This window comes from Amblyraja radiata, chromosome 28 (assembly GCF_010909765.2).
Source record: "Amblyraja radiata isolate CabotCenter1 chromosome 28, sAmbRad1.1.pri, whole genome shotgun sequence".
Taxonomy (NCBI): domain Eukaryota; kingdom Metazoa; phylum Chordata; class Chondrichthyes; order Rajiformes; family Rajidae; genus Amblyraja; species Amblyraja radiata.
Window position 1 is genome coordinate 5,824,834 of NC_045983.1, and position 27,710 is coordinate 5,852,543.

Below are 27,710 nucleotides of genomic sequence, written 5' to 3' on the forward strand. Positions count from 1 at the left end.
GGAGGCCAATTCTCTGGATGCATTCAAGAGAGAGCTAGATAGAGTTAAAGATAGCGGAGTCAGGGGATATGGTGGGAAGGCAGGAACGGGGTACTGAATGTGGATGATCAGCCATGATCACAGTGAATGGCGGTGCTGGCTCGAAGGGCCGAATGGCCTACTCCTGCACCTATTGTCTATTGTCTATTGATTGAATGGCGGAGTGGATTTGATGAGCCGAATGGCCTAATTCTGCTCCTATCACTTCTGAACATGAGAGGAGTAGATTGGGTAAATGTAGAGTCTCGTGCCCAAGGCAGGGAACAAGAGGTTTAATGTGAGAGGTGAAAGATTTGATAGGAAATTGAGGGCAACTTTTTCACTCAGAGGGTGGTGCGTTTACCCAGGATACGGGAATCAAGAACCAGAGGACATAGATAGATGACTGAAGGAAAGATTTAATAGGAATCCGAGGGGCAACTTTTTCACGGAGACGGCAATAGGAAATGAGCTGACAAAGGAGGTAGTTGAGGCAGATACTATAACAGCATTGCAAAATAATCGAGCTAGAGGACATAGGTTTAAGGTGAGGGGGGGAAGATTTAATAGGAACTTGAGGAGCAACTTTTTCAGAGTGTGGTGGGTGTATGGAAGGAGTTACCATAGGAGGTAGTTCAGGTACTATCAAAAAGTTTAAAAAACATTTGGACGGGTACATGGATATGCTGAGAGAATGGAGCAGCTGGGCTTGTACACTCTGGAGTTTAGAAGGATGAGAGGGGATCTCATTGAAACATATAAGATTGTTAAGGGCTTGGACACGCTAGAGGCAGGAAACATGTTCCCGATGTTGGGGGATTCTAGAACCAGGGGCCACAGTTTAAGAATAAGGAATAAGCCATTTAGAACGGAGACGAGGAAACACTTTTTCACACTGAGGGCGGTGGAGGCAGGTTCTCTGGATGCTTTCAAGAGAGAGCCAGATAGGGCTCTTAAAAATAGCAGAGTCAGGGGATATGGGGAGAAGGCAGGAACGGGGTACTGATTGGGGATGATCAGCCATGATCACATTGAATGGCGGTGCTGGCTCGAAGGGGCGAATGGCCTACTCCTGCACCTATTGTCTATTGTCTATTGGCTATTGTCTATTGACAGGTTTAGAAGGATATTGGCCAGACGCAGGCAGGTGGGACTAGTGTAGGTGGGACATGCCGGTCGGTTGGTACTCGCCAATCGAGTGAACTTTCAGAAACACAGGTTGAAGAATCGTGGCTACAGTGTTATGACTGCACCTCTACCGTGCATCTGCATCAGCGGTGGAGTTGCTGCCTCACAGCGCCCGAGATCCGGGTTCGATCCTGACTACGGGTGCTGTCTGTACGGAGTTTGCACGTTCTCCCAGCGACCCTGCTGGTTTCCTCCGTATGCTCCAGTTTCCTCGCACACTCCAAAGACGTGCAGATTTGTAGGTTAATGGGCCCGCTGTAAATTGCCCCTGGTGTGTGTAGGATAGTGTTAGTGTGCGCTGACTCGGTGGGCTGAAGGGCCTGTTTCCGCGCTGTATCTCTTAGAAAATAAAACAAAATCTCCAAAACTTCCCGGGAAGTGGATCTTTACAGCACGGCTTTTATCGTTTTCTTTTTATATGTTTATTTTGTCAGGCCTTGAACAATCAGCAGAAGGCAGTGTTGATGAGTGAACGAGCATTGGGAGTAGATCACCCCAACACAATCCAGGAATACGTGAGTAATATCACCGTTAACCCTTGCAGTACCATCTACCTCATTGGTGACCCTCTGACTATCCTTGACCAGACTTCACTGGCTATAACTTGCACAAAACGTTATTCCCTTTATCATGTATCTACGCACTGTAAATGGCTCGATTGTAATCACGTATTGTCTTTCCGCTGGCTGGTGAGCTCGCAGCAACAGCTTTTCACGGTACCTCAGTACACGTGACAGTTAACTGAACCAAACTAAACTCAGAGTGAAGGACACAAGATTCAGAGTCGTAAGCCTTCATTTTTCCTGAATAAAGCCTTTTGCAGCTTTTAAACGGGAAATCTAATTTTGCACTCTACCAACCATGTTGAGCTGGACAAAACAGCTCGCAACAAAAGCTTTTCACTGTACACGTGACAATAAACTAAAAACTAAACTTGGCTACCGGGGGGGGGGGCGGTGCGGTGCCCGTTATTGGTGATTGTCCGCTATAGCTGAGCGAGGGGGGGGCGGGGGGGGGGTAAAGTTTAACCTGAGGCCAGGAGGTGTCGGGAGGCGGAGAGTTAAATCAGGGGGGGTTCACAGGCCGGGGAACGGCAGAGCCCCCGGACCCACACGCGGTCAATTAGTCCTGTGTTAAACAGAGTCACTGGGACACACAGTGTGTGAGTTAGGCACAAGGCCCTGTTTCCGAGCTGTACCACTCTATGAAAAGCATAATATATTCTCAGTCTTAATCGATTCGCAGTCTGAAGAAGTGTATGGCCCCAAAACGTCACCTATTCCTTCTCTGTCTGACCCACTGAGTTACTCTGACCCACTGATGCTGTCTGACCCACTGAGTTACTCCAGCTTTCTGTGTCTATCTTCAGTTTAAACCAGCTTCTGCAGTTCTTTCCCACACATATTCTCTTCATGTGGCCAGGCCAAGTTTTGCACAGGACCTCAATCAACTCTTTGCTTCTGTATTCAGTCAAAGTGTTGGGACTGTATAGCACAGAAACAGGCCCTTCGGCCCAGCTTGTCCATGCTGAGCAAGGTGCCTCATCGAAGCTAAGACCCGCCTGTCCCCGTTAGGGCCATATCTCTCTACACCTTTCCTATCCATGTACCGGTCAAGAGTGTTTTATTGTCATATGTCCTGAAACAAAACAATGAAAATTCACATAATTAATAACAAAATGTTTTTTTAAATATATATATATATATTTATTTATTTATGTGTGTGTGTGTGTGTGTGTGTGTGTATATATTTGTATGCTTACACACACGCACACACACGCATACACACACACACACACACACACACGCGTGCACACACACACACCCTACCTTCTCAAGAAGGGTTTCGGCCCGAAACGTTGCCTATTTCCTTCGCTCCATAGATGCTGCTGCACCCGCTGAGTTTCTCCAACTTTTTTGTGTACCTACCTTTTATTGTTGCTTATTATGGGGAATTTCAGGACATGACATAGATAGATATGACAAATAAATAAACAATAATAGTGCAAAGTCAAAAATAATCCCCCAAGTCTATATAGTTCGGAGCCAAATAGGAGCCTTTTTGAGGCAGCGACTCCTGTAGATCCTTCAACAGTGGGGAGGTCAGTACCCGTGATGGACCGGGCAGTGTTCACCACATTTTGTAATCACCTTCGTTCCTGTTGCTGCACCAGGCCGTGATGCAACCGGTCAATATGCTCCCTACACCTGTTGAAGTATTCTAGAGAGTATTCGTTGACAGGCCTAATGTAAATCTCACATGATGGAATGCAGTGATGGACAAGAATGTAAATTCACTGCACATTAAACAGAATACTACACTGGTCAGCAAGTCAAGTGTTTGAGCCCAATTTCCTCATTCGTTAAAATGTCCGCCACAGCTGGTAGAGCCATTGCCTCACAGAGCCAGAGACCCGGGTTCGATCCTGATCTCGGGTGCTGTCTGTGTGGAGTTTATATGTTCTCCCTGTGATCGCGTGGCTTTCCTCCTTCATCCCAAACCTGCGGGTTTATAGGTTAATTGGCCCTCCGTAAGATTGCCCCTAATGTGTCGGGAGTGGAGGCGAAAATGGGACAACGTAGAACTAGTGTGAATGGGTAATGAATGGTTGGCATGGGTTTGGTGGGCCGAAGGGCCTGTTTCCATGCTGTATCTCTAAACTCAACTAAAGCATGTTTTGCAGTAACTCAGCGGGTCAGGCAGCATCTCAGGAGAACATGGACGTGCAACGTTTTGGGTCGTGAAGAAGGGTCCCGATCTGAAACGTCGTCTATCCATGTTCTCCAGAGATGCTGCCTGACCAGCTGAGTTCCTCCAGAACTTTGTGTCTGGTTTTTGTAAACTGGCATCTGCAGTTCCTTGTGTCTAAAGCAGGTTTTGTGTTGTTTCCCTTACAGATGCACCTTGCCCTGTACTGCTTTGCCAATGGTCAGCTGTCCACGGCCTTAAAACTACTGTACCGATCTCGCTACCTCCTGATCCTAGTGTACGGTGAGGACCATCCAGAAATGGCCCTGTTGGATGTGAGTATTTGCACTCTGGAAATTATCTTCCCAGTCGCTGTTGTGTTACTGACGGAGCAGAATAAAAGCTTTTCACTGCCGTGACCAGCAAGGCAGCTGTGACTGCTACCTTGCTTTTAGAAACGGTTTGGTTTGGTTTAATTCAGAGATACGGCGCAGAAACAGGCCCTTCGGCCCACCGGGTCCGCGCCGACCAGCGATCACCCCCGTACACGAGCACTACCCTGCACACTAGGGACGATTTACACTCTTTACCGAAGCCAATTAACCTACAAACCCGTACATCTTTGGAGTGTGGGAGGTAACTGGAGCACCCGGAGAAAACCCACGCAGGTCACGGGGAGAACGTACAAACTCCGTACACACCGCCCCCGTAGTCAGGGTCGAATCCTGGTCTCTGGAGCTCCCTTGCCACTCATGTGGCCCCCTGGGGTTATATCCGTTCCCTTGTATGAGGGGTGTCCCCACCGGACTATTTCACCCCCCCTCCCCCATAGGGGCAATCTGAACCCGAGCACCAAGTTGTAAGCGGCCGAAGGTGTGCATCCCTCGGGACAGCCCCCACTCTCCCACGATCACCCTCCACGGGCTGTGGGTCGGGTGGAGCGGAGGTGTGGGACAATGTTCATCCCTCCACAGTGATGTGATGGACGCGGGGGTTTGGACCAATCGCTGACATGTCCCGCCCCCGGCAACGTCATGTCCATTATTGGACTTTTCTGTTGAGCGGCAGTCAGTTCGGTGGCCTGTAGGCGACGCTGCCTTTCGGGTAGGTAGCGTTTCGACAGAGTGGCCATTCGGTTAGTTGGCTTTTAGACGTCCCAACCTTTTGGTTAGTTTCTATTCAGTTATTTGGCTTCCATTTATTTGCTTCGGCTTCTTGTCCGTCGGCCCCACGTCCGGGTACCGTCCCGTTTACCCTTCCTGGCCCATATCACTCTAAACCTTTCCAATTCCATGTGCTTGTCCAAATGTCTATTAAATGTTACTATAGTCTCTGCCTCAACTACCACCTCTGGCAGCTCGTTCCATACACCCACCACCCTCTGAGTGAAATAGTTGCCCCTCAGGTTCCTATTAAATCGTTTCCCTCTCACCTGAGACCTATGTCTGCGTAAAAGACTGTGCATTGACCCATTCTATTTGCCCTCATAAATGTATACACCTCATCCTCCTGCGCTGCGAGGTATATAGTCCTAGCTTGCTCAACCTCTCTATAAAGCTCAGGCAGTCGAGTCCTTTCAACATCCTTGTAAATCCTTCTGCACCCTTTCTATCTGTCCCCATTTCTTTTCAGTAATTGCTCCTGTTATGTCTTCAGAGAGGTTTCAGCATTTTTCTACGATAAGGGACAAGTATTAGCCAGGATACCAGAGGTATTTGCAGAGCGGTGCCTCAAGACCATTAAGGGCCTGTCCCACTTACACAATTTTTTCGGCGACTGCCAGCACCTGTCATAGTCGCAGCAGGTGCCCGAAAATGTTCAACTTGTTGAATATCTAGCGGCGACCAGTAAAAGGTAGGACTCTTTGGGCGACTACTCACCACCATACAGGCGTCACGTGTCGACATGTGAGTAGTCGCCCAAAGAGTCCTACCTTTTTCTGGTCGCCGCTAGATTTTCAACATACTGGCGTCACGTGTCGACACGTCGCGGGGTGACGCCTGTATGGTCATGGGTAGTCGCGTAAGTGGGACAGGCTCTTTAACAACCAATATAAAAACCTAAAGCCGTAGTCTTTATTGAGTCAACATTGAGTTCATTGTCATACGTACAAGTTCAGTGAGGTTACCGATACAATGAAAATGTTGCTTGCGGCAACGTCACGGGCACACAGGCAACAAATGAAAACGTAAATCACACTTAAATGATACTTAAATTCACCAGACATTGGGAAGAAAAAGACTTCAGAAAAACACGCATTCATGCAAAACACAATTCGGCACAGCAGCACAGCGGTAGAGTTGTTGCCTCTAGGCGCGAGAGACCCGGGTTCGATCCTGACCTCGGGTGCAGTCTGTGTGGAGCTTGCATGTTCTCCCTGTGACCGCGTGGGTTTCCTCCAGTTGCCCCAGTTTCCTCCCACATCCTAACCCAAAGACGCGCGGGTTTGTAGGTTAATTGGCCTCTGTAAATTGTCCCTAATGTGTAGGATAGTGCTAGTGTAGGGGTGATCGATGTCGGCGCGGACTCGGTGGGCCGAAGGGCCTGTTTCCACGCTGTATCACTAAACTAACCAATTAGAAAACAAGTCTATGATAATGCAAAGGATGGTCTATAGTGTTACTTTGCGGAGGTATGATTAGGGTTGTGTAGGTCACTTCAAGAACCTAGATACCAGGAACTGCAGATGTTCGTTTTCACAAAAGGATACAAAGTGCTGGAGTAACGCAGTGGATCAAGCAGCATCTCTGGAGAACATCGATAGGTCACATTTTTTCTTTAAAGTCTAAAGAAGGGTCCTGACTCAATATCATCCATCCATGATCTCCAGAGATGCGGCCTCTGACCCACTGAGTTACTCCAGCACTTTGTGACCTTTTGGTTCAAGAACCTGGTGGTTGTTGTATGATGAACCATGGCGGTGGGGGACTTCATAGCTCCAGCCCGCTGGTAGCAGCGAGACGAGGGCAGGGTCCGGATGATGGACATCCTTGATGATAGATGCTGCCTACTGGAGTGCATTGAACATAAACCAAATCAAGACCGCACTCAAGTTCAGAGAGAAATTATATTGTAGACCAATGTAGCCAACACTGTTCTTAATCATATTCTATCCTCAATAAAGGTTGTGTGTGGCGCAGCGGTAGAGTTGCTGCCTTGCAGCGCCCGAGACCTGAGTTTGACCCTGACTACGGGCGCTGTCTGTACGGAGTTTGTACCTTCTCCCCGTGAACTGCGTGGGTTTTCTCCGAGATCTTCGGTTTCCTCCCACACTCCAAAGGCGTACGGGTTTGTAGGCTAATTGGCTTGGTGTAAGTATAAAATTGTCCCTAGTCTATAGGATAGTGTTAGTGTGCGGGGATCGCTGGTCGGCGCGGACCCGGTGGGCCGAAGGGCCTTGTTTCCGCGCTGTGTCTCTAAACTAAACTATGTCAGCGCATTCAATATACTCACATGTCCGTATGCTTTTTTCACAGAGTAACATTGGTCTTGTTTTACACGGGGTGATGGAGTACGACCTTTCCCTCAGGTTTCTGGAGAGTGCTCTGACCGTCAATGGAAAATATCACGGAACAAAATCTCTCAAAGTTGCCATGAGGTAAAAACTGGTGTTTTCTAGTTGAAGAATTCTGTCCTCGGCTGATTTTTTATGAAGGTGATATTTTTAAAAAAAGACAAAAAGCTGGAATAACTCAGTGGGACAGGCAGCATCTCTGGAGAGAAGGAATAGGTGACGTTTCGGGTCGAGGCCCTTCTTCAGACTGGTGGTCACTGGTGAAGGGGCGGGGGTTGTTAATGGCCGATGATTGGACAAATGTCTGAGGTGAAAAGACAAAATGTCTGAGGAAAAGGGGATAAGGATAGAAAAGGCATGAAATGTGAAACCATAGGAGGGAATATAGACAGTCAGATGCTCAAAGTGCTGGAGTAACCCAGCGGGTCAGGCAGAATCTCTTGAGATAATGGATAGGCGACATTTTGGGTCAGGACCCTTCTTCAGATTCAGTACCGGTTCAGTAGAGATGCTGCCTGAACCGCTGAGTTACTCCAGCACTTGGTGTATCTTTATGTAAACCAGCATCTGCCGTTCCTTGTTTCTACACAATGTTTTTGACAATCAGTTTTTTTTTTAATGCTATTCTCTCTTTTTGTTTCTGTTCCTATCTCTTCCCCCCCCCCCCCCCCCACCGCTTGCCAGCCACCATCTGGTCGCACGAGTATACGACAGCAAAGCGGAGTTTCGTTCAGCGTTGCAGCACGAGAAAGACGGGTACACCATCTACAAAAACCAGGTCAGTCTCACAGCTTCAGTGCAGTCGACACCTCTCATTTACACCTTGTCACTGCCTGGCTCGGTGTTAATTATGCCATCTGCAGTTTCCATTTACCAGCACGTTCCCAGCTGATGGGATATGCTGCGACATTTATCCCACAATGTGTTGGAGATCCGCGGGATTTTCTATTTGTTTTGATATTAATTTCTCCAGCTTTTTGGGTTTCCCTTTCACATGTTCGATGAACGTCCTTCTAGGCTCGTCCTTGAAGTCGCCCTCTCCTCCCTTCTCCCGACCGGTGTTCCAGAGTATAATTAGCAGGTTTTTAAGGAGACAGCATGGAAACAGGCCCTTCGGCCCACCAAGTCCGTACCGCCCAGCGGTCAACCTTTAGATTTTGGAGATACAGCATGGAAACAAACCCTTCGGCCCACCAAGCCCGTACCGCCCATCGATCACCCTGTCCATTAACACTCTTCCTACTCACAGGGGAGAATTTACATGTTGGGGTTGGACAGACTAGATGCAGGAAGATTGTTCCCGATGTTGGGGAAGTACAGAACAAGGGGTCACAGTTTAAGGATAAAGGGGAAGTATTTTAGGAAAGAGATGAGAAAAACATTTTTTACACTGAGAGTGGTGAATCTATGGAATTCTCTGCCACAGAATGTAGTTGAGGCCAGTTCATTGGCTATATTTAAGAGGGAGTTAGATGTGGCCCTTGTGGCTAAAGGGATCAGGGGGTATGGAGAGAAGGCAGGTACAGGATGCTGAGTTGGATGATCAGTGATGATCATATTGAAAGGGGGTGAAGGGTCGAATGGCCTACTCCTGCACCAATTTTCTATGTTTCTATGTTGTTTTTACCAAAGCGGATTAACCTACAGACCTGTACGTCTTTGGAGTGTGGGAGGGAACCAGAGCACCTCGAGGAAACCCACGTAGTCACGGGGAGAACGTACAAACGCCGTACAAACAGCACCCACAGTCAGGATCGAACGCAGGCCTCTAAGGCAGCAGCTCTACCGCAGCGCCACCGCGCCCCGTTCACACTAGTTCTATGTTATCCCACTCTCTCATCCCCTTCCTGCACACTAGGTCTAATTTACAGAGGGCCAATTGACCTGCAATCCCACACGCCCATGGGATGTGGGAGGAAACAGGAGCACCCGGAGGAAATCAACACGGTCACAGAGAGAACGTGCAAACGCCACACAGACAGCGCCAGAGGTCAGGACCGAACCCGGGTCTCTGGCGCCGTGAGGCAGCGGCTCTACCAGCTGTGTCACCGTGGCGCCCAAAGATGTGTTGTGTGTGTGTGTGTGTGGAGTTTGCACGTTCTCCCCGTAACCGGCTGGGGTCACTGTGCCACCGTGTCGCCCCCAGTGACCTTTCCCGGAACGAGGCGGAGGGGTGATCTTGTAGATGTGTGTAAAATCATGAGAGGGATAGATAGGGTGAATGCACAGAGTCTTTTGCCCACAGCAGGGATATCAGGAGCCTGAGAACATCGGTTTAAAGTGAGAGATGAAAGATTTAATAGGAACCTGAGGGGCATCTGAGCCTATTTCTTGACTAGTACAAGTCTCCGAGGTTGTGGGGAGAAGGCCGGAGAATGGGATTAGATGGGAGAGATAGATCAGCCATGATTGAATGCCAGAGTAGACTCAATGGGCCGAATGGCCTAATGCCCCTGTCCCACTTAGGAAACCTGAACGGAACCCTCTGGAGACTTTGCGCCCCACCCAAGGTTTCCGTGCGGTTCCCGGAGGTTGCAGGTGGTTGCCGGAAGTTGCAGGTAGTGGAAGCAGGTAGGGAGACTGACAAAAACCTCCGGGAACCGCACGGAAACCTTGAGCGGGGCGCAAAGTCTCCAGAGGTTTCCGTTCAGGTTTCCTAAGTGGGACAGGGGCATTAGTCTACACCTATCACTTATGACCTTACTTCACCGGTATCATCAATATTTAGTCTACACTATTTTCTCGACAGGGGATTAAGTTCTGTCAGATTAGAGACGCAAATAGATTTGTAGATTTCGAGTCTCCTGTGATGCCCGTCCAACTGTCCGCTCGTTACTCTGCACCCGGCACCTCATGATTTCACAACTCAATGATTTATTTTACGAGCCGCCCCTTCTGTGTCGGGGACAGACAGACCCCCTTTATTTTAAGTGAACACGTTGGAAGCACCGACGTGGTTTTCAACAGAACGAGCCCAGGATAAGTATTGATCTAAGCATTACAAAGACAACATGAAGGGAGTCATAGGATTATCTCAATGTCCGTTTACATTCAGCGTGGTCTGAAGAAATGTCCCCACCTGAGACGTCACCCGTTCCTTTTCTCCAGAGATGCTGCCTGACCCGCTGAGTTACTCCAGAATTTTTTTGTCTAAGCTCATTTGACTCATCAGGTTTGCAATTTAGTTTGGAGATGCAGTGGGGAAATCCACTGATAACCGTAAAGTTATGCCCTCTAGCATTCGGCGTTCCCATGGACATGCAGGCATCAGTTGCAGGCAGAGATGCTTAGGTTAACTTGGCAACATGTTCGGCACAGACACCGTGGGCTGAAGGGCCTATTCCTGTGTCGTACCGCTGTGTAAGTGGGTACGTACCTGTAGTCAGGATCGAACCCGGATCTCTGTCACTGTAGGGGAGCAACTCTAGCGCTGCGTCACTGTCCTCTATATCGGGCAATCTAATCCTTAAAAATATCCATTGACGTGGCCTCCGCAGCATTCTGCGGCAATGAATTCCACAGATTCACCGCCCTGTTACCAATAGTGTTTCAGATTTTCTCGGTTTGGAGAGGATCTTGATGGATCAGGAACGATGCTGTCAAGTTGGAATGGGTACAGAGAAGATTTACGGGGATGTTGCCAGGACTTGAGGGTCTGAGCTCCAGGGAGAGGTTTATCAGGCTAGGACTCTATTCCCTGGAGCGCAGGAGGATGAGGGGTGATCATATAGAGGTGTATAAGATCATGAGAGGAATAGATCGGGTAGATGCACAGAGTCTCTTGCCCTACATGTTGGCTGGTGTGGGCAAGTTGGGCCGGTTTCCGCGCTGCATAACTCTGAGGAGGCGAGGATTTGAAAACGCAAACAATCCGTTTTAAAAATAATTATCCACTAACGACGTAATCTGCTGTTATCCTCTTGCCCTTTAATTTCTGATCCCATAAAAAGATACCTAATCTGCAATCTGAGTGGTGTGACATCGAGAGCATTGTTGCACAGACTGTGAGGGTCGCTACCCTGTGCTGGGGCAGCAGGGCGAAGGCTAGGGACGGCAACAGAATTAAACTCTTCAGGAAGGCTGGCTCCATCCTGGGGGTGGAGTTGGATTCATGGGAGATGGTCTTGGAGGGGAGGATGCTCCTCAAACTGCAGAGCATCCTGGACAATACAGCTCACCCCCTCCATGACACACTGGTCAACCTGAGGAGCACCTTCAGCAACAGACTGGTTCCACCAAGATGCAGCACAGAACGCCACAGGAGATCCTTCTTCCCTGTGGCTATCAAACTGTACAACTCCTCCCCCTCCTGTCATGGGGTAGACTGGCTCCCCTTCCCCCCCCCCCCAATCTTTGCCCATCCCCAACCCTGGACTTTCCGCTCGTCACTTTAATTTCATGTAGCTTGTGTTCTATGACTGTTGGCAGACTGATTTCCCTCCTGGGATAAATAATGTTCTATCGTATCGATAACTAATGTTCTCCCACTCTACGGCACTGCCACACGCTGGCATGGTGGCACAGCGGTGGTCTGCTAGAGCTGCTGCCTCACGGCGCCAGAGACCCAACTTTGATCCTGACCTCGGGTTGCGTCTGTGTGCGGAGTTTGCACGTTCTCCCTGCGACAGCGTAGGTTTCTTCCGGGTGCTCCGGGCCTCCTCCCGCATCCCAAAGACGAGCGGGTTTGTGGGTTATTTGGCTCTTCTGCAAATTGCCCCTAGTCTGTAGGGGGTGGAAGAGAAAGCGGGATAACATCGGACTAGTGTGAATGGGCGGTCGTTGGTCGGCGTGGACTCGTGGGCCACAGGGCCTTATCCTTAAATCAAAAATTAATCAAACCAATCGCATCAGAATAATGGACAAAGTAGGAACTGCAGACGCTGGCTTACAAAAAAAAAAAGACAAAGTGCTGGAGTAACTCAGGCAGTATCTCTGGAGAAGAGATAAGTGACATTTCGGGTCGGGGCCCTCAGTCGGAAAAAGGGTCCCAACACGAAACCTCACCTATCCATGTTCTCCGGAGATGCTGCCTGACCCGCTGAGTTACTCCAGCACTTTGTGTCTTGTTTTGTAAACTAGCGTCTGCAGTTCCTTGCATTGATGTTCCTACGATTGGGAACAGGAAGAGGTTTACGTGCTGATAAATTTGACATTTAGGTTAAAGATCTAAGGTACATGAGTATCTAAGATCGGCATTCAAAAGGCTCCACGTCGGCCTTTTAGTTTGGTTTGGAAATACTGCGTGGAAACAGGCCCATCGAGCTCACGCCGACCAGCAATCACCCATACGCTGGTTCTAGCCTACACTCAAGGATAATTTTATCAAAGCCAATTAACCTACAAATCTGCACGTCTTTGGAGTGTGGACGGACACCAGAGCACCCGGAGAGAACCCACGTGATCAGAGGGAGAACGTGCAAACTCCGTACAGACAGCACCCGTGGTCAGGATCGAACCCGGGACTCTGGCGCTGTAAGGCAGCAACTCTGCCGCTGCGCCACCGTGCCACCCTGACCACTGTTCCCGAACACTGTGGTCTCTGCTGTTGCTCTAGAAACTGTCTTCGAGAGGAAAGAGAATTTGAGTTATTCATCATAAAATTTGTGAAACGTCTGCTCTAAATGGCACGTAATAAAATAAACACAATACTATAAAATCTACTTGGAACAGGAAACACGGAGATGATTTAGTTGACTTAGTTCCACATGAGGTATTTCTCTTTCAAACAAATGGGCTTCTTTTGTCTTGCTTGATGCGAAAGTGTTCCCTGTAATTACCACACAAGCTTACGGGGAGATCGTGAAATGCAATTAGTTTCACCAGCAACTCGTCACCTCAGCTAATTCTTCCTTTTAAATTGGCCAGGAAACTGGGCTAGATTGTGTTACTATAACGGCTTATTCCCCTCTGTTATCAGGCTTCTGAACAGTCCCTCCATAAGCTAGGGTACTGTCCCATTCACCTCTACCCCATTGCAGACATTGGACTTTGTCTCTGGAACTGGTGCGCTACAACGCTGAGAACTATATTCTGCACTCTGTATCTTCCCCTTTACTCTACCGATTGTACTTGACTTTGACTTGATTGTATTTGTGTATAGTATTATCTGATCTTTAGACGTTAGAGATATAGCGCGGGAACAGGCCATTGGCCCACAGAGTCCGCGCCGATCAGCGATCATCCCGTACACTAGCGCTATCCTGCGCACACACTAGGGACAATTTACAATGTATTTTTAACCAAAGCCTACAAACCCGTGCACCTTTGGAGAGTGGGGGAAACCGGAGCACCTGGAGAGAACCCACGCGGTCCCAGGGAGAACGTACAAACTCTGTACCGACAGCACCCGCAATCAGGATCGCACCCAGCTCTCTGGTGCTGAAAGGCAGCATCTCTACCACTGCACTTCTGTACCGCCCCGAATGGATAGCATGCGAAACAAAGCTTGTAGAAGAGTCCCAACATAAAATGTCAACCCTCCAGAGATGCTGCCTGACCCGCAGAGTTACTCCGGCACTTTGGTATAAACCAGCATCTGCAGTTATTTGTTCCTAAATTAATTATTTAATCATCTCTCTCTCTCTCTCTCTCTCTCTCCCTCCCCAGTTCGGTGAGAATCATGAAAAGACCAAAGAAAGTTCCGAGTATTTGAAATACCTCACACAGCAGGCAGTGGCTCTGCAGCGTACCATGAACGAGATCTACAAGAATGGATCAAACGCCAGTATTCTTCCACTCAAGGTAAGCCAGGCGCCGTCCATAGAGCGAGCGGGCAGATTGAGCCGGGGGTGCTGTGTTAGTGTTCCTCTACAACGTCGAGTGGCTAACTCTGCATCATACGTGTATTTGACCGGGGTGTGAGGTGTTTAATCATTTCCCTTGGTTGAGGGTACTGGTCGGGATAAATCACAGCACTGTTTGGGAACAGTCTGTGCAGGAAGGAACTGCAGATGCTGGTTTAAACCGAAGATAGACACAAATAGCTGGAGTAACTCAGCGGGACGGGCGGCATCTCTGGAGAGAAGGAGTAGGTGACGTTTTGGGTCGAGACCCTTCTTCAGGCTAGGTTTTTTGAAGGCCATTGTTAGCAGTTGGGCGAAAATGAGAAGCTGGTGCAACTTGGATGGGAGAGGGATGGTGAGAGGGAATGCCAGGGTTACTTGAAGTTCGAGAAGTCAATATTTATACCACTGGAGTGTAAGCTGCCCAAGCGAAATATGAGATGCTGTTCTTCCAATTAGCGTTTAGCCTCACTGATAATGGAGGAGACTTGGGACAGAAAGTCAGTGTGGGAATGGGAAGGAGAATTAAAATGTTTGGCAAGCGGGAGTCTGAAGAAGGGTCACGACCCGAAACGTCACCCATTCCTTCCCTCCAGTGATGCTGCCTGTCCTGCCGAGTTACTCCAGCTTTTTATGTCTATCTTTGGGAACAGATTAGTTTAGAGATACAGTGGGGAAACAGGCCCTTCGGCCCACCGAGTCCATGCCGACTAGCGATCCCCGCACATTAACAGTATCCCACACACACTAGGGACAATTTACAAGTTTACCGAAGCCAATTAACCTACAAACCTGTACGTCTTTGGAATATGGGTGGAAACTGAGGATTCCGGAGAAAACCCACGCAGGTCACGGGGAGAGCGTAGAAACTCCGTATAGCCAAGTACCCGTAGTCAGGATCAAACCCGGGTCTCTGGCAGCGTGAGGCAGCAACTCTGCCGCTGCGCCACCGTGCTGCCCTGAAGTGTTTAGCAGTTCCCCCTTGCTGAGGAAACTTGTGTCCGATATTGTTGCTTCATCTGGATGCATCACAGCATGGTTTAGGTCATGTGATGGAAGTAAAATTAGGCCATTTGGCCCATCAGGTCTACTCTGCCGTTCAATCATGGCTGATCTATCTCTCCCTCCTAACCCCATTCTCCTGCCTTCTCCCCATAACCCCTGACACCTGTACTAATCACGGCGGCGCAGACCCGGGTTCGATCCCGATTACGGGTGCTGTCTGTACGGAGTTTGCACGTTCTCCCCGTGACCTGCGTGGGTTTTCTCCGAGATCTTCAGTTTCGTCCCACACTCCAAAAATGTAACAATTGTTCCTAGTGGGTGTCGGAGAGTGTTAATGTGCGAGGATTGCTGGTCGGCACAGACCCGGTGGGCTGAAGGGCCTGTTCCCGCTCTGTATCTCTAAACTAATCTAAAATCAAAAATCTATCCCTGCCTTAAAAATATCCATTGACGGCCTGGCCTCTACAGCCTTCTAGGGCAAATAATTCTACAGATTCACCTCCCTTTGGGAACAGCTCCATCCAAGGCCACAAGAAATTGCAGAGAATTGTGGATGTAGCCCAGACCATCACACAAACTAATTTCCCTTCCATTGACTCCATTAAACTCTGATCAAAGATAATCTGAGGGTCTTCAATGAGGTAGAGGGTGGTTCAGGATCACTCTCTAGTTGGTGATAGGATGGTTCAGTTGCCTGATAACAGCTGGGAAGAAACTGTCCCTGAATCTGGAGGTGTGCGTTTTCACAATTCTGTACCTCTTGCCCGATGGGAGAGGGGAGAAGAGGGAGTGTCCAAGGTGCGACGGGTCCTTGGTTATGTTGGTGGCCTTGCCGAGGCAGCGTGAGATATAAATGGAGTCAATAGATGGGAGGTTGGTTCGTGTGATGGTCTGGGCTGCGTCCACAATTCGCTGCAATTTCTTGCGGTCTTGGATGGAGCTGTGAGGAACCTGATAGGATGCTTTCTATGGCGCATCTGTAGAAGTTGGTGAGAGTTGTTGGGGAGATGCCTCGAACATCCTAAACCTTCTAACGAGATAGAGTCGTTGCTTCAATACGGGTGGTCCAGGAGAAGTTGTTGGTGATATTGACTCCTAGGAATTTAAAGATTTCACCATCTCTACATCGGCACCGTCAATGCAAACTGGGGTGTGTGTACCGCTTCACTTCCTGAAGCCCATCACTATCTCCTTTATCTTGCTGACATTGAGAGGAAGGTTGTTGTCTCGACACACGGTTCTCGATCTCCTTCCTATACTCCGTCTCATCATTATTCATGTCTGCGTGTGCCTGCATATAAAGTGATGAGCGGCATGGGTGGAATAGACAGTCGGACCCTTTTCCCCCAGGATGGAAATATCAAACACTAGAGGGCATTGATTTTCGGTGAGAGGGGCTCAAATTTAAAGGAGATGTGCAGGCAAATTTAATGCACAGAGAGTGGTGAGTGCCTGGAACATGCCAGCAGAGATGGAGGCAGATACGATAGTGGTGTTTAAGAGACATTTTGATAAGCATATGGATATGTAGGGAATGGAGGGATGTGGATCATGTGCAGATAGATAAGAGTTGGTCTTGGCATCATGTTCGGCACAGACATTGTGGGCCGAAGGGCCTGTTCCTGTGCTGTACTTTTCTATGTTCTGAAAATAGTCGCCCTCTGGTCTTATTTAGGGACAAATGTGATTTTTGGCATCGCGAGCACCAGTCATTCTGAAGTGACTTGAAGTACTTTAAAATCCCCGAGTGCTGGCTGCGTACCACAGACTAATTACCACAGAGTAATTTCGGGGGAAATTGCTGTCGTTCAGAGCCCCTTTTTAATATTGATGTCAAGTGGTTAATCCTGTTTGGATTAGGCAGCATTATGGAGACTGTGTCATTATAACAGCCCCTGTCAACTCTTGAAGGGGCCAGATCGAGACATCACAGTTTCATGTTTCTGCTGGGATGGAGGGTGCAGTAGTTTCAATGGTTCAATGAAGCTTTAATGTCACGTATGCAAACACACAGTGAAATTATTTTCTTACAAACAGTCCAGTAGAGTAACACCATATCACCATCGATTAGCAGCTGTACGGAAATAGTCTACTGAGCCCAGATGCAGGAGACGCCATGTTTTTCCGCCATTTTCCAAGTCCAGTCCGCGCTCTAGTCGTGCCTGGTTCAGGCGAGTCCCAGGCTTCTGCAGGGCCTCCATCCGCCGCCTTCCTTGGTCGACCAGCGAACCCACGTCCCTCTCCTTGCCTTTGTTTCCCGGGGATAGACACAAAATGCTGGAGTAACTCAGCGGGACAGGCAGCATCTCTGGAGAGAAGGAATGGGTGAAGTTTCGGGTCGAGACCCTTCTTCAGACCGGGGGGGGGGGAGTTGGAGCCTCCCGCAGTCGACCTCATGGGCGCGCAGGGCCAGACCCCGGTTCCCCCTCCTCTCTCACCGGCCTTGCTCCTCGCCTGTCCCATCCATCGTTGTCACAGGCTCTGGTCTTTGGGGGACGAGCAGGGAGGGGCCGGCTCAGCGGGCTCCCAATGTCCAGGCCCCGGGTCCAGGGAGTGTGGGCCGGCTCGGTAGCTCCTCCTGCAGGCCGCGGGTGGCTGGGTTCATTGGAGAGGGAGGAACTGCGTGATCTTGTCCACTGACAAACCACAGGGCCACTGACAACGCAGACTGTGCACAGGGAGACCTGATGCAGGGAAGAGACAGAAATATGTCCACACGCCTCTGCCTCTTCCCAACCCACAGGAGTCTAGTCTAGTTTCGAGATACAGCGCGGAAACAGGCCCTTCGGCCCACCGAGTCCACAACGACCAGCATTTATTGTCACATGTGCCAATTAAGGTACAGTGTCCCACATCCCAAAGACGTACAGGTTTGTAGGTTAATTGGCTTCTGTAAATTGTGCCGAGTGCATTACTGGATGGTAAGGACTCGGTGGGCTGAAGGGCCTGTTTCCACGCTGCATCTCTAAAGTTAAACTAAAGCCTGTCGTATGTGTACGAGACATTTTCTTGCTGGTTATTTCCAAAGCCCATGTCTTGCGCGGTGCGGGGCTGCTCTGTTTAGTTTGGAGATACAGCAACGAAACAGGCCCTTCAGCCCACCGAGTCTACACTAACCATCTATCACCCGTTTACACTAGTTCTATGTTATCCCACTTTCTCATCCACTCCCTGCACATTGGAGGCAATTTACAGATACTAATTAACCTTGATTCGTCACCTACCCTAATTGATTCTTGACTAGTACAGGTGTCAGGGGTTATGGGGAGAAGGCAGGAGAATGGGGTTAGGAGGGAGAGAAAGATCAGCCATGATTGACGGCGGAGAAGACTAGATGGGCCGAATGGCCTAATTCTGCTCCTATCACATAAACTTATGAACCTACAAACATGCACGTCTTTGGGATGTGGGAGGAAGCTGGAGCACCCGGAGAAAACCCACACGATCTCAGGGAGAACGTACAAACTTCACACAGGCAGCACCCGAGGTCAGGATCGAATCTGGGTCTCTGGCGCTGTGAGGCAGCAGCTCTACAAGCTGCTCCACCATGACGCCCTCGATTATTATCTAGTTTAGAATCACTTGAACTGTGCCCTCATTACAAAGTGATAGACCAGAGAGAGCCTTATCGACCCGAAACGTCAGCAATTCCTTTTGTCCAGAGATGCTGCCTGTCCCTCTGAGTTACTCCGGCATTTTATGCCTATCTTCGGTCTAAACCAGCACCGTCAGCTCCATCCTGCACATTTAACTATATATATTGATTCCAACTCTAAAATCACTTAATCGCTTGAGCAAGAATATTTTTCCTTCTTCTTCGAGTTGTGCTTCATATCACAAGTTGTGGTGCATACACCAGTCCACAGCTACCTGCAATGGATCGTATTGGAGTCTGCATGGGGCATCTGGGTTGAAACCTCACAGATAATGAACCACAAAATGGAGTTTGACATTCAACTCTCTGGATAGGATTACTGCCTGCCTCAGAGATGTTGCAACCAGCATCTCAACAACTCTGCGGCCAAAAGCACCGACAAAGCATCTGTGATGAGAACAGAAATCAGATACTGTGGTCGTTCATTGAAGGGTTTTTTGTGCTTGACCTGGTTCATGTTTTCCTCCTGTGATTGCGTAAGCTGGGTTTGTTCAGTAATCTGTATTTAACGCAGGTTTCTCTCCTGCTATCTTTGTCACTTGGCAAGAATAGCCAGCAAACAGCTAACATTGGCCTGATTCCTTCATCATTGTAATAATAATAATAATGGATGGGATTTATATAGCGCCTTTCTAATACTCAAGGCGCTTTACATCGCATTATTCATTCACTCCTCAGTCACACTCGGTGGTGGTAAGCTACTTCTGTAGCCACAGCTGCCCTGGGGCAGACTGACGGAAGCGTGGCTGCCAATCTGCGCCTACGGCCCCTCCGACCACCACCAATCACTCACACACATTCACACACATTCACACGCAGGCAAAGGTGGGTGCAGTGTCTTGCCCAAGGACACAACGACAGTATGCACTCCAAGCGGGATTCGAACCGGCTACCTTCCGGTTGGTAGATAGACACAAAACGCTGGAGTAACTCAACGGGCCAGGCAGCATCTCTGGAGAGATGGAATGGGTGACGTTTCGGGTCGAGACCCTTCTTCAGACTTCTTTATCATTGCTACTTTTTTTGCATATCTTTCATCCATTTGTCCAATATCTCTCTACATCACTGTCTATATCTCTCGTTCCCCTCTCCCCCGAGTCTGTCTGAAGAAGGGTCTCGACCCGAAACGTCGCCCGTTCCTTCTCTCCAGAGACGCTGCCTGTCCCGCTGAGTTACTCCAGCATTTCGTGTCTAATCATTTATTACTTAAGCAACCAAAGGCAGTGCATGGTTCATAGGTTAGTGTATAGTGTTCAAGAGCCTGCTTGTTGTAGGGAAGAAGCTATTCTTGAACCTGGAGGTCACGGTTTTCAGGCTCCTGTACCTTCTTCCCGATGGCAGGAGTGAAATGAGAGCGTGGCCAGGGTGGTGTGGGTCGCTGATGATGCTGGCTGCCTTTTTGAGGCAGCGACTCCTGTAGATCCCATCGATGGTGGGGTGGTCGGTACCCGTGTTCACCACTATATGTAATCACCTTAGTTCCTGGGCATTCGAGTTGCTGGACCAGGCTGTGATGCAACCGGTCAATATGCTCTCTACCGTACACCTGCAGCAGTTCATGAGCGTTTTGATGAGCATAGTGGTTCAGCAGTAACCATATAACCATATAACAATTACAGCACGGAAACAGGCCATCTCGACCCTTCTAGTCCGTGCCGAACACGTATTCTCCCCTAGTCCCATCTACCTGCGCTCAGACCATAACCCTCCATTCCTTTCCCGTCCATATAACTATCCAATTTATTTTTAAATGATAAAAACGAACCTGCCTCCACCACCTTCACTGGAAGCTCATTCCACACAGCCACCACTCTCTGAGTAAAGAAGTTCCCCCTCATGTTACCCCTAAACTTCTGTCCCTTAATTCTCAAGTCATGTCCCCTTGTTTGAATCTTCCCTACTCTCAGTGGGAAAAGCTTATCCACGTCAACTCTGTCTATCCCTCTCATCATTTTAAAGACCTCTATCAAGTCCCCCCTTAACCTTCTGCGCTCCAAAGAATAAAGCCCTAACTTGTTCAACCTTTCTCTGTAACTTAGTTGCTGAAACCCAGGCAACCCAGGTAGAGTTGCTGCCTTACAGCACGAAAGACCCGGGTTCGACACTGACTAAGGGTGGTGTCTGTACGGAGTTTGCAAGTTCTCCCTGTGACCGCATGCGTTTTCTTCGGGTGCTCTAGTTTCCTTCCACACGCCAAAGAAGTACATGTTTGTAGATTAATTGGCTTCGGTAAAAAAACTGTGAATTGTCCCTATTGTGTAGGATAATGCTAGTGTACGGGGATCGCTGGTCAGCGCAGACTCGGTGGGCTGAAGGTCTTGTTCCTGCACTGTATCTCTAAAGTCTAAAGACTCGGTGCAAGGCTATTGGGAGGGGTTGGGATTTGGACCAAACCATTCCCAAACATGGCAAGATTGACCAAGATCTCCCTCCTCCACTCCTGTGCCCGGGCACAATTACTGACGTTGGCTGTTTGCTAAAAGGTGTGTGATTGGGCACTGTGTGCCAAGCCACTAATTGCTCTGTGTCTCCAACAGTTCACAGCTCCCATCATGTCGAGTGTGTTGGAGCAGCTCAACGTCATCAACGGGATTCTCTTCATTCCCCTCAGGTAAGGACCAAACATTTGCACCTTCACAAGTTGCACAAAGCCGGCACGGTGGCGCAGCGGTCACAGCGCCAGAGACCCGGGTTCAATCCTGACCACCGGTGCTCTGTGTATTGGAGTTTGTACGTTCTTCCTGGGACCGCGTGGGTTTTCTCCGGGTGCTCCAGTTTCCTCCCACTCTCCAAAGAATCTACAGGTTTGTAAAATTGTAAATTGTCCCTAGTGTGTAGGATAGTGCTAGTGTACGGGGTGATCGCTGGTCGGCGCGGACACGGTGGGCTGAAGGACCTGATTCCACGCTAAAGTCTAAAGGCGTTGCCTGCACAAGCATTGGTTTTGAAACATTTGAGGTTTTTAGGCAGGCACATGGATAAGCAGGGAACGGAGGGGTGTGGATTACATGGAGACAGATGAGTTAACAGTTTAGAGATACAGCATGGACACAGGGTCATCGGCCCACCGAGTGTACTGACCACATCGATCACCTGTTCACACTAGTTCTATGTTATCTCACTTTCGCATGCACTCCCTACATTCTAGGGGTAATTTACAGAGGGTCATTAACCTACAAACCCGCACGTCTTCAGGATGTGGGTGGAAACAGGAGGAAACCCACGTGGTCACAGGGAGAACGTGCAAACTCCGCTCACAGACGGCCCCTGACATCAGGACCGAGCCCTGGTCTCCAGCTGGTGCTGTGAGGCAGCAGCACTACCACCTGCACCACTGTGCTGTTCTACAGTGTAGAAGTTGACTTTAACCTGGCATCATGCAGGGCAAGGCGGTTATGGGCCAGAGGGCCTGTTCCTGTGCTGTACTGAAGAGTCGAGAATGTTTTATTGTCATTTGTCCCGAAACGGAGGAATAAAATTCTTACATAGTCTGAAGAAGGGTCTTGACCCAAAACGTCACCTATTCCTTCCATCCAGAGATAGAAACATAGAAACAAGGTGCCGGAGCCAGTGTCGCCATTCAATATAATCATGGCTGATCATCCAGAATCAGTACCCCGTTCCTGCTTTCTCCCCATAACCCTTGATTCCGTTAGCCCTAAGAGCTGTATCTAACTCTCTCTTGAATACATCCAGTTAATTGGCCTCCACTGCCCTCTGTGGCAGTGAATTCCACAGATTTACAACTCTCTGGGTGAAAAAGTGTTTCCTCATCTCAGTCCTAAATGGCCTACCCCATATTCTTAAACTGTGACCCCCCTGGTTCTAGACTCCCCCAACATGGAGAACATTTTTCCTGCATCTAGCGTGACCAATCCCCTAAGAATTGTGTTTGTTTCTGTAAGATCCCCTATCCTCCTATATAAGCCCCGTTCCAGTGAATATGATGCAGATGCTGCCTGTCCCGCTGAGTTACTCCAGCATTTTGTGTCTGTCTTTGGTGTAAACCAGCATCTGCAGCTCCTTCCCACGAATAAAATCCTTGCTCGAGGGCTGTGCCCGAGCCGGCTGCCTGCCCCTTTTCCAGGGTTACGTCCGTGCCCGAATGGCACTAGAGAGGGACTACACGCTGTCTGCGGGCAAACTGGGGGATTTCCGGGGCCGCTGGGCGGTGGAATGCATCCACGACAAGGATTGTAACATTGGTGTTTAATATATTTGATATTTAAGGATATTTGGTTTACTTTGTACTATGGTGGTGAGTTTGTTGGTATTGTTTTGTATTGTACATATTATTCTTGTAATCATTGATTCAATTTATTTTTGGTTTAAAAAAAATAATTAAAAAAATAATAATATCCTATCTTCTTGCTGCCGTGTGTTGTGCGATCTACAGTCAGAAGGAGCTGGAGAATCTGAAGGCTGAGGTACACAGGCGTCAGGCACTGCACGACACCTTCCGCATCGCGGAGCAAGAGAACTCGGCTGAAGGGACGGGAACTGAATCAGACCACGGGAAGAGCCAGACCATCGTCGAAACGTCCACAGCCCAGGCTTCAGCGTAAAGAGGGGGGCTCTCGCCCTTCCAGAACCTTCCGGAAGCTGGGGCCCGGGGCTTGCAGCCAGGAGGAGGAAGAGACGTGTTGCAATAACTGCCGTGTCTCGCACCAAAAAAAATGCACTGGTACCTATTAATGTGTTGCATTTCGTGTTTCTTTTTATTTTTCTTCTTCTTTGGAAATGAAACCTGCAATTGCAGATCTGACTAATATCAAAGCCTTAGCAGCGGCATCGGCTGCACAATGCGTTTTTCTTTTTAAGGGAAAAAAAACTATATTTAAAAATAATAGTTGCTTGGAAACCGTCACTTGTAAAGTTCTACAACTCACTTGTACAGTCACTAAAGCAATCAGCTCTTTGTAAACTACATGTGTAATAGCCTCAAGAAACTGTACATATAACAAAATTCCAAAAGAATGAACCTTGGAATACTTAAAATACTCAGGTCATTATATTGTTGTATAAGGGCACCAACTGAAAAAGAAATTGAGACTTTGATATTCAGAACCAACTTGTTCTTTCCATTTTGCAACTGTTGATGATTTACTTCCGCTACGTCCAACTAGTTCAGCAAACAAACCTGGCCAGGAATCAGGTTCCCCTTCACCTGATGCCACCGGTACAGGGAAACTACGCTCCCATTTTAATTGTCAACAACAAATTTCCACCTCTTTTTGTTTTTCCCCTCCGATGCAATCCACTTTAAAAAGCTGGTGACTTTCATATCCTGGAAACCGTCCATATTATATTTGGAAACTTGTGTGTTTGCTATTAGTAACTGGATTGTTCTCTCTCGGAGGAGACTTCTGCTTCGAGTTGGAATTCGAGTTGGAATTGAAATTGGAAATTGAATTGGAATTCGAATTGGAATTGAAATTGGAAATTGAATTGGAATTCGAATTGGAATTGAAATTGGAAATGGAATTCGAATTCAAATTGGAAATTGAATTGGAATTGGAATTGGAATTGAAATTGGAAATGAAATTGGAATTCAAATTGGAAATTGAATTGGAATTGGAATTGGAATTGAAATTGGAAATGAAATTGGAATTCAAATTGGAATTCGAAGTGTCTTTAAAGCCAGTGAATTAGCCGCAACCTGTACTAGGGTTTTTGTTTTGTATTGCATTGTGGCAAAGTTTCAGAGCAGTGTGTCTGAGGGACAGTGGGATTTTCTTAGTCCAGTTACGTGTGACGAAGCCACTTGCACGTTGCACAGTGCACTCACCGGGGTGGATCTTGTACTTTCCAGTGATGGCTGTGACCAAGAGAGACAATTACGCTATTTAAAATAAATAAATAAATAACCCTCGAGCAGCCTATGTATGTTGTGGTACTGATGATACAGAGATACATTTATGAAGAGAAATAAGTGCTATATAGTATATTCTCAAATTGTATAATCGTATTTCACGTGATGTGATTATGGAATCTTTACACAGTAACTGCCTCTCATTAAGAGTGTGTAATCAGTGTCTGAGTAAGATACATTTTCTTTTTATCGGGGTGACCATGTGATTTTCCTTGCATTGCTTTCCGAACTGTAGCCTGGGTGTATGAATTAATGCAAAAATCATTCTAAATTGCCGCAGTCTATTGCCCCACTGAATGTTAACATTATGCTAAAAGCTTTCAGATTGTTCTCAAATGCTGGAGAGGGGAGGGGGGGGGGGGTTATGTGTAAATGTGTGGCATTCTGTGCAGAAAGCAAGAAAGGCTAAAGGGGGTATCTTCAATGCAAACCTACTTGTTCTTAAATTATTTGAATTCACCACCAACTGTTCAATAAATGATGAGCAAGATGCGCTGGCTTGTTATTTACCTGTTTATTTCACATTTCGTTTCCCAAAGGGTGGGGGGGGGGGGGAGGTAGAAATCTATATCAGAACATAGAACTGTACAATTGATCCATTTACAGTGTAGAGATACATGATGTTCAAGAAGGAACTGCAGATGCTGGAAAATCGAAGGTAGACTAAGGGTTTCGTCCCGAAACGTTGCCTATTTCCTTCGCTCCATAGATGCTGCCGCACCAGCTGAGTTTCTCCAGCAATTTTGTCTACCTTTGTGCAGATACATGATAAGGGAATAACGTTTAGAGCCAGGTAAAGCCAGCAAAGTCCGATCAAGGATAGTCCAAGGGTCACCCATGAGGTAGACAGTAGTTCAGCACTGCTCTCTGGTTGTGGGATGATTCAGTTGCCTATTAACAGCTGGGAAGAAACTGTCCCTGAATCTAGAGGTGTGCGTTTTCACACTTCTGCACCTTTTGCCTGAATCTGGAGTTTAGCCGTTTTGTAAGGCACTTTGTGTACGTAAAATGTTGGTCAATGCAAAGGAAAATTGAAGCTGTCTGCCAAAAAAAGTGATTACTCGTGATAGTTGAACTAGAGTAATCCCTTTTACGATTCGGGCAAAAGGGTGTTAATGCATTGATAAAGTGTGTAAAAGCTTGGCCTCTCCAGCAGGCCAGCCTGTTATTTTTGTCACAGACCAAATGGAAATCTTACATTTTGTGTGTCAGAATCTGTATTGATTGACCTTTTAAACAAGCCTTTATTTTGTATCATTCAAGAGGATTCTTTATCTGTCAACTATCTCTGCCCGGTTAACACACGTCACAAGAAGATTTTTTTAAAGTCACAAAGTGCTGGAGTAACTCAACGGGTCAGGCGGCATCCCTGGGGAACATGGACACGTGATGTGTAGGAAGGAACTGCAGATGCTGGTTTAAACCGAAGATAGACGCAAAAAGCTGGAGTAACTCAGCGGGACGGGCAGCAGATCTGGAGAGAAGAAATGGGTGACGTTTCGGGTCGAGACCCTTCTTCAGACTGAAAGATGATGCAGATAGATATAGAGCAATGAATGAAAGATATGTTTCGGATCGGGAAACCTTGAGATGGGTCCTGACCTGAAACATCACCTATTCATGTTCTCCAGAGATGCTGCCTGACCTTTGAAACATAGAATCATCGAAAATTGGTGCAGGAGGCCATTCGGCCCTTCGAGCCAGCACCGCCATTCATTGTGATCATGGCTGATCGTCCCCTATCAATAACCCGTGCCTGCCTTCTCCCCATATCCCTTGACTCCACTAGCCCCTAGAGCTCTATCTAACTCTCTCTTAAACCCATGTAGTGATTTGGCCTCCACTGCCCTCTGTGGCAGGGAATTCCATAAATGCACAACTCTCTGGGAGAAAAAGTTCTTTCTCACCTCAGTCTTAAATGACCTCCCCTTTATTCTAAGACTGTGGCCCCTGGTTTGAGAAAAGTTCCAACCTGAAATGTCACCTATCCATGTTCTCCAGAGATGCTGCCTGACCAGTTGAGTTTCTCCAGCACTTTGTGATGTTTTGTTTTGTAAACCAGCATCTGCAGTTCCTTGTCTCTACACCAAAAGAGGAGCTTTGACTGTAAGGCACTTTGGGCGTTGAGAAAGGAAAATTATGTCTAAATGCGATATTTTTTTTAAGTGGAATGTTTCTGCAGCAAGACGTGGACAGTGTGAAAGGCAAGCTGCATTATTTAACTCTAACTACTGCAAAAGTTGCATAATCATTCCCAGCCCTTTAATAATGCACCAGTTTAGGGGCATTATCTCATCGGATCATCAGACTGACGTCTCTATTTCTGTGCGTGTGGCCTTGTGCCGGTGGGTCGATGACGTGTGGTGGGTTCATGTTGTAAAACAAACCTTCTGGAAGTGCGAGTGAGAAGCCTCTCCTGTGAACTCTACACCACTGCTTCTCACAGCTAATGACTTCCAATCCCCTCGAGCGGGATTAGATCGCATTTGTCCACACTCCTTCCTGGTCCCAGACTCCAGCCCTCAGGCCAACTCCGCTTAGTTTGGAGATTAGTTTTGAGTTCCCGCAGACCAGCGATTCCCCCTACACTTGCACTGGGGACAATTTACAATTTTACCGAAGCCAATTAACCTACAAACCTGCACGTCTTTGGAGTGTGGGAGGAAACCGGAGCACCCGGAGAAAACCCACGCAGGTCACGGTGAGGACGTACAAACTCCATACAGACAGCGCCCATAGTCAGGATCATACCCGGGTCTCTGGCGCTGTGAGGCAGCAACTCTACCGCTGCGCCACTGTGCCACCCTTTCACTTCTGGTGGTGCATCCTTTCAAGCTTCTGTACCTTCTTCCCGACAGGAGCAGGGAGAAGAAGGAATGAGCGGAATGAGACAAATATTTTGATAATGTTGGCTGCTTTTTTGAGGCAGCGTTAAGTGTAGATGGAGTCACTGGTGGGGAATGTGGTCTGATGAGGTATTGATGAGTT

At 48.1% G+C, this 27,710-nt stretch overlaps 1 protein-coding gene across 3 annotated transcripts in view; it reads left to right on the top strand.

Annotated features, from left to right (window-relative positions):
* The window catches only part of cluh (clustered mitochondria homolog), a 106,029-nt gene extending 81,736 nt beyond the window's left edge, over positions 1 to 24,293 (top strand). For all 3 annotated transcript variants that reach the window (XM_033045649.1, XM_033045647.1, XM_033045648.1), the window contains exons 20-26: positions 1,641 to 1,721; positions 4,104 to 4,229; positions 7,371 to 7,492; positions 8,093 to 8,186; positions 14,015 to 14,149; positions 21,388 to 21,461; positions 23,247 to 24,293. In XM_033045649.1, the coding sequence (XP_032901540.1) occupies positions 1,641 to 1,721; positions 4,104 to 4,229; positions 7,371 to 7,492; positions 8,093 to 8,186; positions 14,015 to 14,149; positions 21,388 to 21,461; positions 23,247 to 23,415 (801 nt within the window). In that variant the 3' untranslated portion in view covers positions 23,416 to 24,293. The remainder of the gene's footprint in view (positions 1 to 1,640; positions 1,722 to 4,103; positions 4,230 to 7,370; positions 7,493 to 8,092; positions 8,187 to 14,014; positions 14,150 to 21,387; positions 21,462 to 23,246) is intronic.
* The last annotated feature ends 3,417 nt before the right edge of the window (positions 24,294 to 27,710 follow it).